The following is a 15,228-nucleotide window of genomic DNA, read 5'->3' as shown; positions in this document are numbered from 1 at the left end:
GGAAGATTCTGACCACCTATGTATGTCTGGCTCTGTGACATCTGTGGCAGGTTAAATGTAAGTCATTTAATTCAAGGGATTAGATCTGCAAGACAGAGTGCCTGAAGAACTATGGATGGAGGTTCGTGACATTGCACAGGAAGCAATGATCAAGACCATCCCTAAGAAAAAGAATTGCAAAAAGGTGAAATGGTTGTCTGAGGAGGCTTCACAAGTAGCTGAGGAAAGAAGAGAAGCTAAAGGCAAAGGAGAAAAGGAACAATATACCTATTTGAATGCAGAGTTCCAAAGAATAGCAAGGAGAGATAAGAAAGCCTTCCTCATGATCAGTGCAAAGAAATAGAGGATAACAATAGAATGGGAAAGACTAGAGATCTCTTCAAGAAAATTAGAGACACCAATATTTCATGCAAAGATGGGCACAGTAAAGGACGGAAATGGTATGGATCTAACAGAAGCAGAAGATATTAAAAAGAAGTGGCAAGAATACACAGAAGAACTGTACAAAAAAGATCTTCATGACCCAGATAATCACGATGGTGTGATCACTCACCTAGAGCCAGACATCCTGGAATGTGAAGTCAAGTGGGCCTTAGAAAGCATCACTATCAACAAAGCTAGTGGAGGTGATGGAATACCAGTTGAGCTATTTCAAATCTTAAAAGACAATGCTGTTAAAGTGATGCACTCAATATGACAGCAAATTTGAGAATCTCAGCAGTGGCCACAGGACTGGAAAAGGTCAGTTTTCATTCCAATCCCAAAGAAAGGCAATGCCGAAGAATGTTCAAACTACTGCACAACTGCACTCATCTCACATGCTAGCAAAGTAATGCTCAAAATCCTCCAAGTCAGGTGTCAACAGTATGTGAACTGTGAACTTCCCGATATTCAAGCTGGATTTAGAAAAGGCAGAGGAACCAGAGATCAAATTGCCAACATCCGCTGGATCATCAAAAAAGCAAGAGAGTTCCAGAAAAATATCTACTTTTGCCTTATTGACTATGCCAAAGCCTTTGACTGTGTGAGTCACAACAAACTGGAAAATTCTGAAAAAGATGGGAATACCAGATCACCTGACCTGCCTCTTGATAAATCTGTATGCAGGTCAGGAAGCAACAGTTAGAACTGGACATGGAACAACAGACTGGTTCCAAGTTGGAAAAGAAGTACATCAAGGCTGTATATTGTCACCTTGCTTGTTTAATTTAAATGCAGAGTACATCATGCTAAATGCCGGGCTGGATGAAGCACAAACTGGAATCAAGATTGCTGGAAGAAATATTGAAAACCTCAGGTATGCAGATGACACCACCCTTATGGCAGAAAGTGAAGAAGAAAAGAGCCTCTTGATGAAAGTGAAAGAGGAGGGTGAAAAAGTTGGCTTAAAGCTCAACATTCAGGAAACTAAGATCATGGCATCCAGCCCCATTACTTCGTGGCAAACAGATGGGGAAACAATGAAAACAGTGAGAGACTTTATATTTTTTGGCTCCAAAATCACTATAGATGGTGACTGAAGCCATGAAATTAAAAGATGCTTGCTCTTTGGAAGAAAAGCTATGACCAACCTAGACAGCATATTGAAAAGCAGAAACATTACTTTGCCAACCAAGGTCCATCTAGTGAAAACTATTGTTTTTCCAGTAGTCATGTATGGATGTGAGAGTTGGACTATAATGAAAGCTGAGCGCCAAAGAATTAATGCTTTTGAACTGTGGTGTTGGAGAAGACTCTTGAGAGTCCCTTGGACTGTAAGAAGATCCAACAGTCCACCCTAAAGGAAATCAGTCCTGAATATTCCTTGGCAGGACTGATGTGGAAGCTGAAACTCCAATACTTTGGCTATCTGATGTGAAGAATTGAATCATTTGAAAAGACCCTGATGCTGGGAAAGACTGAAGGCAGGAGAAGGGGATGACAGAGAGTGAGATGGTTGGATGGCATCACTGACTTCATCAGTTTGACTGAGCTCTGGGTGTTGGTGATGGACAGGTAAGCCTGGCATGCTGCAGTCCAGGGGGTTGCAAAAAGTCATACACGAATGAGCAACTGAACTGACCTGAACTGAAATGTAGGTCATAATACTTACTTTGACTTGAACTATTATTGGAGACTAAATCTTCATATACATAAAATAATTAAGAGACAAAAATTATATAATTAACGCACAAAACTGCCTGCCATGTATAATTAATTTAAAGGGCATTCACCAAACAATATAGGCCAGAGAAGATAGCTGTAGCCTATTTTGAACGTGCACTCTAAATCTATTCTGTTTTATGGTGATGTATTTTTTACTCATATGTTAGGCAAGGATTTCAGTTTAAAAATAAGATGTCACATTTTTGACATACTCTTTTATTTTGAAAAAAATTCATTTACATTCTCCCCCTTAATGGTCCCCATAATATTAATTACAGTCAACTTTCACTGAGTCCTCACTATATACCAGGCACTGTGCTAAGTGACTTTTACATGGACTATCTTAGATAATATTCATAGTACATCTATGAGGTATGTACTATAATAACACCCATTTTACAGATGAAGAAACTGAGGCATAGAAAAGTTGAGTAACTTGCTAAGTTCCCAAGTGGTGGAGCCAGAATTAAAGTTCTGAGAGTCTGACTCTGAGTCCCTGCCCTCAGCCACCACACTGTACTTGCCTCTTCCTATGTATGTTCCTAAGTCCTTTGTTACAGATAAATAAACAGTAAGGAAAATATAACATTTTTTCTATCATTCCATGGTGACATTGCTGTTGAAATCTTGAGGTATCTGACATGGGAGGTACTTTGTTCTCTTCTCTAACTATACCTTCTTATCTAGTCCAGGATTTCAAAGGTATAGGCAATAGGTACGCTGTTGGTTGCTCAGAAATGGTGGTTCTCCTGGTACTGAATTATAGAACCTCAAGACTCTGCTCACATTTTGTTTTCCAAAGTCTTTTCCAAAGTTTCCTCCAAGTAAGACTGTCTCACAAAGACCCTCAGGGGCATAATTTCTGACCTTAAAAACTCATTCATATGGCTTTTTGAATGCTGCTATTTCCCAGCAAAAGGCACAGCAAGTCTATTCCTGGTTGATGTGTCCATTTCTATATTTCCCTGAAAATACTATTGTGAATTCTTTCTTCCTCAGTAAAATCTGTGAAATGTTTTATTTCCATCTACCCATGGGATGAGAGACATGCTGTTTAAGCATCAGAAATCTTGAAAACAAAAAAAAACAACTAGAACTTATGGAAAAAGGTAAAACTATATAACAATTCTACTACATCTCAAAACAGAAGTTTGAGAATCATAAACATTATAACAATTTTGGGGTATATTTTCTCTTCTTAATTGGGATTTAATTATGTTTAAGACCCATTATTTGTTTCCTTTTGGAAATACAAGTCTGATTTTAATATAAAATGTAGGGAGATACTTGCATGTTAGATAAAGAAGATAGTGAACAATTTTCAACAATAGTGGATGACAGGGTCAGAAGCGGGAGTTAGAATTACTAAAATTACCAGCCCTTCACTCCTCTGCAAAACCACAAATGACATCAGCTTTTCCGCAGTGAAGAAAAAAAAAGTTAGTTCTTGGTCTCCATCCCCTTTATATATAAATTCATCTTCTCGGACTGTCTTGGCAGATAAAAACATTTAATATTTCATGAGTGGAAACTATTTGAACTAGGATTTGTTTACATGGCAAATAAAAGGCAGGGAAAATGAGGTTGCTAAAAACAATGACATTTTTATAGGGTCTGTTCACATTTCTGATTCTGATACTAGAATTTACCAAGCAGAATCTCATGCTGAAAAAGCACTAGACAGTGTGTACTGTTATGCCTGTTGGGCTCCAAATCCAGTGGCACCTTCAGATTAATTTAGAAGAAACTTAACAGCTTTGGAAATCTCCCTTCTCAGTCAGTGAGCAGGGAAGGCCCGCACATCCTCCTGACAGGAACGGAACAGTCCCATGAATCGTACCCCCTTATCATTTCTATTCAAACGAGGCAGAATTTCTGTTCATAACCTGCCTCAGCTGCCTCATTTCTCCAACTCCAATGTGTAAAATTAAAATCTGATAAAGGGAATGCTGTATTGGAGATTTTCATTAGCTCCAGAGCTGTCTAAGCTCCATTTAATTAAAAAAGGTTGCATCCAGCTGACTCATTCAATATGAAAATTATTTTGTGCCTGTTTTTTTCAAACTGTGGGAAAGTGCAGTGTCTTTTAGAAGGTTGGAGACATAGGAAACAACCTCCTCAGAAGAAAAACTTTGGTTCCAGAGAAAATTCCGTCTCTCTAAACATAAAGAAGTGTGTTCCTCACCTCTAGGGAGCCTGATAGTACTAGTGGGGCTTCAGAAGTTGGTTTCAAGGAATAAAAAAGGAGAGTGCTTGATTTAAGGAAGAGGAGCAAGGGACAGGTTAGAACAAAGACCCCACTGGAGAGTTGTTCTTCATTTGATTTTGGGCTCAAAGTCCTTTTTCTTGCACTGGGTTTTATTTAAGGATGCCTAGGTGGGACAGTGTATAAACACTCAGCAAAAGATTTGTAAGCTTCAAGACAGTGAAAATTCAAGATTCCCTCAGGTGAAACTTGTTACTACATAATGCTAGTCAAATATTCTGACACTCCTAGAAGAAATATTTGGTCAGAAGTTTGTTCTCCACCCTAAGGAAAACAACTACTCTGAAAAACAGACAAAATCTCTCATGAAACTGTTTTCCCCCTGAAATATTTGAAGGATCTGGCATGAATGCCCACTTCATAACTATTTTTAAACAATGGGAGTTTTAGTATTTGCTTTTACGGAAGTTCAATGCAAATCACAGGAAGTCAAATTATTTCCTTTCTTTCCACACTCAATTTGTCCCAAAGGCTTAAAAAAACAACAACAGTACCATCATGAAAATTCCATTTCAAACAGTGTTTCCTCAATTTGGGGATTTCAGGTAAAACACCTGTGGCTTGGTCAAAGGGATTGGGAAGATGAAGCGGAGTAAACAAATATCGCCTTTGTTTGAAAAGAAATGATAGAGGCAGACTTAAACTTGGCCTCTCTCTGCTTTCTAACTCTGCTGGAGAAGCAATCATTGCAAGGGGAAAACAACAGAGGTTTATCTGGACGGATCCTCTCACCATGGTCCGGTCCCTTCAGGGCCAGGCGGGTCTGATGATGGGGAAGAATCTCAAGCTTGACCTGGTCGGTGGTGTTGGCTAGGAATTGGGTTGCTTCTGCGAGCGTGCAGTACTCCATGCTGGTGCCGTCGATGGACAGGATGTGATCACCCACGTGCAGAGCACCACACCTATGAAAAGGAGAAGATGATGGCGCACCTTCCTCTTTGGATTATGACTTTCACGTCCTCATACTTAAAACTTCACACAGTTTTCATTTACTTAAGGGAAAAAGGAAACGCTTGAAACACTACAGGTAGTGTCATGGGAAACACTACCTGTCAAATATTAACTATCTTGGGTATGAAAAGAAATGTAAAACCTTGTAGAAAATACAGAAAAACTCAAGGAAAGTTTTTTCCTCATCCTTTATAAAAAATATATTATTTTGGGGGTGGCAGTGCTGAAAGTTGAGGGGAAGTGAGCAAGTAAGGAGAGGATAGGAAAATGTTTTCCTTTGACTTTTTTTCTGTGACTTTTTTCCCCCCGAGTTTTTATATCTATAAATACGAGTTGGTAAATATTCAGAATGTAAAAATGGGACTCGAAGAATGGGAATTGGGTCATTTACAACTATTTTCTTGGGAGAATAACTTGGGAGAAAGATTCAGCTAGTGCTTGCTCGCAATCTTCTCACACATGCTCCCAGATCACCAGTTCTTGATTATTTTGTTATTCTGGAGATAAACATTTATTAGTGCAAAAGCTCTCAAAGATGATGGAAATGAGGCAGTCATCAAAGTGTAATCAAAGGAAGCCTCTGTGGTGAGTGAGGAGGAAGCTGGGGAGGAGGAGGGGCGGGCTGCTGCACCTTGCTGAACTCAAGAGGCTGAGTGAGTGGAGAACAGCATACACAGCAGTCAGCATCTCGAGGTGTCAGTCAAGTGGACTGCTGCTTAAACTGCTTACCCTCTGCAGCAGGAGAGAAACAGAGGGAGAACGTGAAAGCATTCTGCACCATTGAACGGGAGGGCATCCCTGAATCCATTACCATCGCTGTCAAAGGCCTGAATGGAGCTACGAGCACAGTGGAGCTGTAGACTGGCCACTACAGGGGTGGCTGCAGAGCATCAGAGTCAGTTCTTCAGGAAGGGGAGAAGAGGGCTGGAGACATGCAGGGAGACGGCGTTGTGGTAGATCTAAACACTTGCACGATGACCACAGTCTACTTCTCAGGACAAAAGCATTCCAAGTCATCCCTCCCATCTAAAAATAAAATTCCACTTGGGTGCACCTGGAGGGCTTCAGCTACGGGAGGTGGGGTTTCTTACCAGGAGCGGTTAAATAATTTATTAGGTGGTAAGGTAGTTTCCCTCCCCCCAATTTGTAAAGCTATCAGAAGAATTCTGAATAAAAGACTAGCATTTTTATGTCATGAGAATGAACGATGTTTTGGGGGACCCTTGAATATAGCGAATCTCTAAGATTAACATACGACAGTGGAGGGCCTTTCTTTAAAGACTGTATCATTTTTCAAATGTTGTTTTACTTCCTGAAGAAAAAAGGAATAAGATTGTATGGTGGCAGGATTTAATTGTTCACAATTCAAGAAACCACAGGACTTCTCTGCATGGAGCATAATAAAGATCTGCTTAGCTCCCCTCAACCAAAAATGGGCTATTACTCTAGGACACAGTAGGTGAATGTACATAGTTGCTTGACTTTTTCTCATTTCTAAAGGCCATACCAAACATCTGGGTGAAGCAACATTACTTCACGGGGTGGCTGATAAGGAAGGTACAATTTTAAGCTCTAGAATACTAACTTGTTTTGTATATGAAGCTGGTATAAACTGGCAGAAGAGCTGTTTTGCTTCACCTGGGTGTGCATGTGTGTAGGTATTACGTATGTATGTTTACATATATGAATATACCTCTACATAGTTTAACATGCATGCAATTTGGGAAAGTAGGCACTTTCTATGCCACTCACCTGTCTGCAATACTTGCAGATTTGATTTTGTCTATGACAATGACCTGCTTGTTACAGCACATTGAGGTAGTTAGGGCCACCCCAAGGCTGGCACCCGGAGTTTTGGCAACTTCAACTAGCAGTGGTCCGGATGCTGTTGCCACAGAATCTATGGAAGAAAATTTCAGAAAACAAAACAGAATAAATAAGCAAACAGACACGGAAAAAAGGTGGAGAAGGTTCAGTCTGGTGTTGATCTGTTAATGTTATTGTGAAAACTTTAGATTTCCCTCCATTTAACGTCTCCACGTCCAGTGAGTGGTAACTTCTGAGGGCATCTTTTAGGATGCCTGTTCTATCCAGCTTGTATTACAGTAATATGTGCATGGGTTTACCTCTTCAATTAAAATTTTAGCTTCACATCAGTTGGGATAATATCTTATGGTTCTTTATGCCGTCTACATTGATATGTGTGTGCATGCTAAATTGCTTGATAATAGTGCCTGACAAATACTGGGTCTCCGAAGAAAGGTTTTAAAAATTAATTAACTTAACAAATATCTTAGCACCTTCTATGGATGGATGGATAGATGGATGGATGGGTGGGTGGGCGGGAAGGAAGGGTGAATAGACAACGTCTCTAAGTAGGCAAGTAGTAGGAAGGCATATGCTTCCCAAGTGGCACAGCGGCAGAGTCCGCCTGTCAGTGCAGGAGACACAGAGATGCAGATTTGACCCCTGGGTGGGAAGATCTCCTGGAGTAGGAAATGGTAAACTGCTCCAGTATTCTTGTCTGGAAAATTCCATGGACAGAGGAGCTTGGTGGGCTATAGTCCATGGAGCTGCAAAGAGTTGGACACAACTGAGTGACTAAGCACACACATACGAAGGAAGGCATACACCAAGTTAAATTCGTGAATCCTCCGGGATGTCCTTATTCTGGATCTGATATAGGGTCGTCTCTCCCTCAGGTGCATGCTTTATTTTTAGCTTGGAACGCTCTTCATTCCTTCAACTGGTCCTCACCCTTGGGGGTATAAACTTCAATTCCCCTGGGAAGCCTCTCCTGACTTGTGATCTGGTGAGAACCTTTTCTCCTGCTATTTTCCTGCTTTGTTGCACAAACCTCATTCTTTCTTAATGGCTAGTGTGGATGGCATTCCTCTGATCTCTGCTGGACAGCAAGCTTGCTGTAAGGACAGAGCCTGTGTTCTATCCACCACAGCCTCCTCAGTGCCTGGCATAGAGACTTGGGCATATGTAGTTGCTGAATGAATGTATGGATAAATGAGACAATGCATGATGCTAGTTAGAGCTCAGAAGAGGATGAGATCATATGGGAAAGAGCCTTGGATGTGGATGTATAATACCTGTACTTCTTCTTTTCACAATATTTTGGTCATGGTAACATAGCCCAGTTATGAACACTAAGTCTGCTCGCTTACCTAGAAAGTGTTATCGTTACCTCAGCGTTTACTACAATGGGAATCAATGTGTAGTTAAAGCATTTTACAAAGTGCTGTACACATAGAATATTATTATTGCATATTATGACTGCAAGCCTTTGAATTATCTCATTTTTTAAGACTGTATATTTTCAGTAGTATTTTTATGACTTTCTCCTACTCTGGTGTTTGGTACTAATACAGCTTTGTCTTCCTGAAAGTATATCTTCATATCAACAAGCCAGCACTCAGATATGGTGAACTAGAAAATGTATTCCTATAGTGAAGCTCAGATAGTATGTGCTGACTCTGGAAGCTGAAGGACCCCTGGGACAGAGTCATCTTCAGTCCCAGATGAAGCAAGATAGTTGTTAAGTAAGGTAAAGATGAGAACAGTCATGCCAACCACATTCATACTCCAGGCCTAAGGATTCTTGTATGCACTGTGTTTCTTAAATATCTAGTCCTAGAAAAAGTTAAGAGGCCACTTGGGCCTATATTTCTTCCTGTCAATTCCAGGGGAGAGTCTCACTAATAATAGCTGGGAGGAGCCAAGGGTCTTAGTCCACTAAGAAGACTTTGTGATTCTGAGGTGTGCTGGCTATAATTTTCCCATGAGTCTAACTCTATGGTGGGGGCTACTCTCTGGTTCTGCTCACTCTGCTGTGTTAACAGCCTGACCTCGGGCCATTGACAGCATCTGGCTTCTCTTCTCCCTTGTTTCCTGGTTCGTTTCTCTCCAGTGCCTCTCTTAGTCATATGCCTTCCTCTCACCTTGGAGTTTATAGAGAGCAGTCCCCAGGCCAATCTGAAACAGTGGTTTGCACCTCTCCTGCCTCACTGGGACCTCCTAGTAAAGAATTCTGGTCAGTCCTTGTCACCCCTGTTTGAGTTATCCTTCCATCATGAATACAGGTGGTTCTTCTGCTTCTCAGCTCTACTAGTCAAAGTGCTATTGCCAAAACAAGGGCACATAATCTGATGCCTGTGGCTCCACTCCCAGGATTGTTGTTCTTCTCTTCTTGGAGTTTGCCCCCTTGCAATGTCTCTTCCTGTTCAGGCTGAACCTCACATGAGCTCTGGCCTAGCGGAGTCTTTTCTCATATCTTTACAGAGGAGGATTAACCTTTAGGAGGACTAACTTTAGAAGGACAGATATCCCAAAGACTTGATGGATTTTAACAGACAGGTTTGTAAGGAGACAATCACTCATATTCTTCCACATGCTTTTCTGTCTAAATATAAATTCATGGGGCTTCCCAGATGAAAGTAATACACTTTTCTGTTACTTATAACCTAACCTCTAACAAATGACAGAAACTGAGAACTGTTTCTTGGTATCCCATTTTTCCTTCTTCCTTAGTAATAAGCTCTCTAAGTTTTAGCTGACTGGATGGCCGCCCAGCTAAGGACAACACTTCCCAGCCTCCTTTCTGGTGAGGCACAGCCATGTGACAAAGCTCCAGCCAACAGGAAGCGAGCAGAAGTGAGACCTGATACATTCTTAAAAGGAATGGTGGTGCCCTCCTCTGTTTCATTTTCCCCTTCTTCACATTGCATTGTGGGCCCAGAACTGGTGACCATCTTCCACCATCAGACATGGGCATGGTGCCACCAGAGAGAGGACCTTAGATTCCTGAATTCATATCTCCAGAGACTATTTACTCTCCCGAGAAATAAACTATCACGTTTAAGCTCGTAGGGTAAGTGTGAATTTTTGTTGCCAGCTGAATCTTTATTCTGACAGGCCTTTTCACTTGAGTCTATCCCCCCAAAAATACCTTTCCTGAATTTTTATTCTAAGAAGCTACTATTAATAGCTATTTGCAGACATACATTTTATAAAGCCACAATCAACCATGACCCAGTACACACACTAGGTTTTCATGTTTCTTAAAAGTATTATATCAGGATTAAAGATCAGTTTGTACAGAGGTTATCAGCAGAGGTAAAAGTTATTTAAATATAAACTCTTACAGTGCTATTCTTTTTTCCTGGCCTACATATTTGTCAAGGTGTTAAAAATTATATTTTTGTTAAGGTTCTAATGCTGAAGCTGAAACTCCAGTACTTTGGCCACCTCATGCGAAGAGTTGGCTCATTGGAAAAGACTCTGATGCTGGGAGGGATTGGGGGCAGGAGGAGAAGGGGACGACAGAGGATGAGATGGCTGGATGGCATCACTGACTTGATGGATGCAAGTCTGAGTGAACTCCGGGAGTTGGTGATGGACAAGGAGGCCTGGCGTGCTGTGATTCATGGGGTCGCAAAGAGTCGGACACGACTGAGTGACTGAACTGAACTGAACTGAATGTTTCAGTTACAGTGAAGAATTAATATTAATTTTTTTCTCATAGGAAGAAATGATAGGAATGGGAACATTAAGAAACATGGCAAAAGGGTATCATATTCTCTGCCATCATTAATTTAGAGGGGGAGAGACTGTACTCACAGCTGTTCTGGTGCACCTCTGGAATGGAAACTATTAGTAGAAATAAGTCTCTCTTTACATAGTACTTGCCCCATTAAGGCTTTGAAGGAACAATAAATGAAATATTTCCACTTAGGGCAGCCTAGTGTGCAAGGAATTATTATTTTTTAAAATTTAAAATGGAACGCTTCAGAACTCGGAAAAGAGAACCATAAACTCATGGTTAAAGGAAGAAGCAGCGTGATTCTAAGCTGGGCTCAGGTCTGGGGGCCTGGAGGTGTGGTCCTAGTTATGCCACCAACTTACCATGTGGTCCAAGCCATCACCTCCCCGGACCTCATTTTCTTCTGTAAAATTAGGGGACTTCAGTAAAAGCTCCTTAATCCTGACAATCTATGTCTCTTCAGAGAAATAGCAATGTTAGGCAAGGAATAGCCTACTGGGAATCAAAAATTAGAGAAACTTAATAAACTTTATGAAAATATACAATCAGTTCAGTTCAGTTCAGTTCAGTCACTCAGTTGTGTCTGACTCTTTGCGACCCCATGAGTCGCAGCACGCCAAGCCTCCCTGTCCATCACCAACTCCCGGAGTTCACTCAGACTCACGTCCATCGAGTCAGTGATGCCATCCAGCCATCTCATCCTCGGTCGTCCCCTTCTCCTCCTGCCCCTAATCCCTCCCAGCATCAGAGTCTTTTCCAATGAGTCAACTCTTCCCATGAACTGGCCAAAGTACTGGAGTTTCAGCTTCAGCATCATTCCCTCCAAAGAAATCCCAGGGCTGATCTCCTTCAGAATGGACTGGTTGGATCTCCTTGCAGTCCAAGGGACTCTCAAGAGTCTTCTCCAACACCACAGTTCAAAAGCATCGATCCTTCGGCGCTCAGCTTTCTTCACAGTCCAACTCTCACATCCGTACATGACCACAGGAAAAACCATAGCCTTGACTAGACGGACCTTTGTTGGCAAAGTAACATCTCTGCTTTTGAATATGCTATCTAGGTTGGTCATAACTTTTCTTCCAAGGAGTAAGCATCTTTTAATTTCATGGCTGCAGTCACCATCTGCAGTGATTTTGGAGCTCCAAAAAAAATAAAGTCTGACACGGTTTCCACTGATTCCCCATCTATTTGCCATGAAGTGATGGGACCAGATGCCATGATCTTCATTTTCTGAATGTTGAGCTTTAAGCCAACTTTTTCACTCTCCACTTTCACTTTCATCAAGAGGCTTTTGAGTTCCTCTTTACTTTCTGCCATAAGGGTGGTAGCTAAATTTCAATTCCAGTATCTTACTAATGAGACTTCCCAGGTAGTGCTAGTGGTAACGAGCCTGTCTGCCAATGCAGGAGATGCAAGTGACATGGGTTCGATCCCTGCTTTGGGAAGATCCCCTGGAGGAGGGCACGGCAACCCGCTCCAGTACTCTTGCCTGGAGAATCCCATGGACAGAGGCGCCTGGCGGGCTACAGTCCAGGGGGTCACAGAGAGTCGGACACGACAGAGGAGACTTAGCACAGCACATCCTACTAATGGGTAGAAGAGGGGAGCTACAAGACATGAACGTGATTCCAGATGATTATCGTTTATCAAGATGGGATGCAAAATCTCAGACCCTTAAATATTTTGATGACAATGATAACATCCTCTAAAGACCAAGTTCGAGGGCTTGTCCCTCATTGCACAGTATGAAGGACTTCTTAGGGCACAGCCTTTAACTTTCTATCAAAACTGTGTCATACTGAGTTCCGAACTTATGCAGGAAAAAAAATGATGAGGGGAAGAAAGTGCTTATCTTATGTAAAGATGATCCTAGATTGTTGATAACAGTTTAAGGAATATGAGCTCAGCCCTCTGGTCTCTCTCTTTAGCAGCCCAGAATTTTACTTCACCATGATCACTGTCAAATTCATGTGTCCAGCACACATTTGGGCTTCCTTTGTGGCTCAGCTGGTAAAGAATCTGCCTGCAATGTGGGAGACCTGGGTTTGATCCTTGGGTTGGGAAGATCCCCTAGAAAAGGGAAAGGCTACCCACTCCAGTATTCTGGCCTGGAGAATTGCATGGACTGTATAGTCCACGGGGTTGCAAAGAGTCAGACACGACTGAACAACTTTCATTCACTAGTTCACATCCTTCACTGACACCTTGAACAATTCCCGAATGTCTCATGAGCCCACCAGACACAACATACCCAAACTGGCTGGCAAGTCCACCCCACTCCACCGGTTCTTCTCCAGGTCCCCTCCTAGTGAATGGCTCATATTCTATTCCATTATGGAAACCAGAAATTCAGGAGTTGTCCCCAACTCCATCTTCGCCTCACTCTCACAGATCTCTGTTGATTCTAGTTCCTAAACAGATCTCAATTTCATTCTTTCTTTCCATTTCCACAATCACCATTTCCATCCAAGTACCATTGTCTGATATATCCTAACCCTCCCATGGCTCCCACCTTCCCCAATCCAGATCCATTTTTTAAAAAAAGTGCAGATCTCATCATGCTAGCCTATGCTTTAAAACCCCTCAACAGCTGTTTTCATAACAGGGTAAGATATATTATCATCATCTTCAAGGACCTACAGGACCTGGCTCCTGCTTACCTCGCCTGTTTTCTTTACCGCCATGCTGTTCTTGTTCTCTCTGCTCCACCTTCCTACTCCTCTTGCAATTCTTCAAAAACATTGCATACTTTCCTGCCTCTGGTCCCTTAGATATAATATTCCATCTGGAATTCTCCAACTCCTGGTCTCTGCATCACCTGCTTCTTTACCACTGCTCTGCTCAAATGTCACTTGTGCAGGAAGCCTGCCCCACCCTGCAAACCATGTCAACCTGCCTGCTATATGCTTTAATAGCATCCCTATGCTTTCCCTTCACTGCACATCTAATAAATGTGACTCAATAATTAGTCATTCAATTACCTCTTTGCTCTTTGATGAATAATGTAAGCTCCATGCTGTAGGGGTTGTGTATGTCTTGCTTATGACTGTGACTCTCTACAGTATCTATATAGCATCTATGTACACAGTAGGTGCTCAATGTGATCTGTGGATGGAATGAGTGAAAGAATGAAGGCCTATTATTTTATTCAAGAAGCAATGCTAGCAATGTCATGATGGAGACATTTAAGTCACATTCTTGTGCTTGAGAGTTCTTAGTGTGGTTGAAATCATGTTAACCCCATGATTAAATCCTTTGAATGGCTGTTTTTGTAACAGAGTGCCTATTCATACCCGGATGATGTTGATGAGGTGGGATATTTATCCTTTGTCTAAATTCTAACCTGCATAATGATCTGTATTCAATGCCTCATAATATTGGACTGAGAAGTGTTTGAATTTATCTGATAGCAAAAGAATTAGAGAACAGCCTACTGGAAGAAAGGTAACCCACCTTCTTCCAGATGGAACTTGAACATATTGGTCATTTCCCATCTATAAGTGCGTAATATAGCAAACTCTGGGAGTTGGTGATGTACAAGGAAGCCTGGAGTGCTGCAGTCCATGGGGTTGCAAAGAGTTGGACATGACTGAGCGACTGAACAGCAACATAGCAGCTAGAAATGGCCAAGTAAATGAGCTACCCCTAGGATTAAGAGCTCTTAAAAGAGACTGGCATCACTCAGGGATGAATGGTTCTGGAGGTTCAAAGGAGGGTATCCTTATTTGTACATATCTCCACTCAACTTCTTTCCACAAAAGTCTGGAGGCTGCTTGCTTTAAACAAACAAAGAAACAAATTTAATATAAAGGAGCAATCAGGAAGAGTAAAAAGACCTATGAACACCTTGCCCACAAGGGTTAATAGAGATGCTTTGACTGAATTACAAAAATGACTTTAAATTACAGGGAAATCCACAGAGATAGAAAGCAGATTGGTAGCTGCCAGGGATTGGGGGCAGACGGGACTAGACAGTGACTGTTTAGAACCAGGCAGAGCTGATAGTAGCATGACACTGTGAATGTACTAAACGCTAGTAAATTGTAGACTTTAAAGTGGTTAATTATACATTATATGAATTTTGTTACAATTAAAAAATATGATTAAACTTCCTGGAAACCACGGTCAATCCTGCACTGCTGGTAAAGAGGAAGTCTTCTAGTCCCAACAGTGGAAATAAAGATGATTGTAGCAGGGAGCTCTAAAAGATATCTTTTCCGTGGAGTTTTGTAAGTGTTAGTTGCTCAGTCATTTCTGATTCTTTGAGACCCCATGGACTGTAGCTTGCCAGTCTCCTGTGTAGATGGAATTCTCC

General features: G+C 41.5%; 1 protein-coding gene across 11 annotated transcripts in view; it reads right to left on the bottom strand.

Annotated features, from left to right (window-relative positions):
* Positions 1-15,228, bottom strand: part of GRIP1 (glutamate receptor interacting protein 1) — a 762,378-nt gene that overhangs the window by 113,357 nt on the left and 633,793 nt on the right. For all 11 annotated transcript variants that reach the window (XM_069584696.1, XM_069584697.1, XM_069584701.1 and 8 more), the window contains exons 8-9: positions 7,115-7,262; positions 5,144-5,313 (exon numbers count right to left, since the gene is read on the bottom strand). In XM_069584696.1, the coding sequence (XP_069440797.1) occupies positions 5,144-5,313; positions 7,115-7,262 (318 nt within the window). The remainder of the gene's footprint in view (positions 1-5,143; positions 5,314-7,114; positions 7,263-15,228) is intronic.

Source organism: Ovis canadensis, chromosome 3 (assembly GCF_042477335.2).
Source record: "Ovis canadensis isolate MfBH-ARS-UI-01 breed Bighorn chromosome 3, ARS-UI_OviCan_v2, whole genome shotgun sequence".
NCBI classification, from domain to species: Eukaryota; Metazoa; Chordata; class Mammalia; order Artiodactyla; family Bovidae; genus Ovis; species Ovis canadensis.
This window is presented reverse-complemented; position numbering and strand designations above follow the sequence as displayed.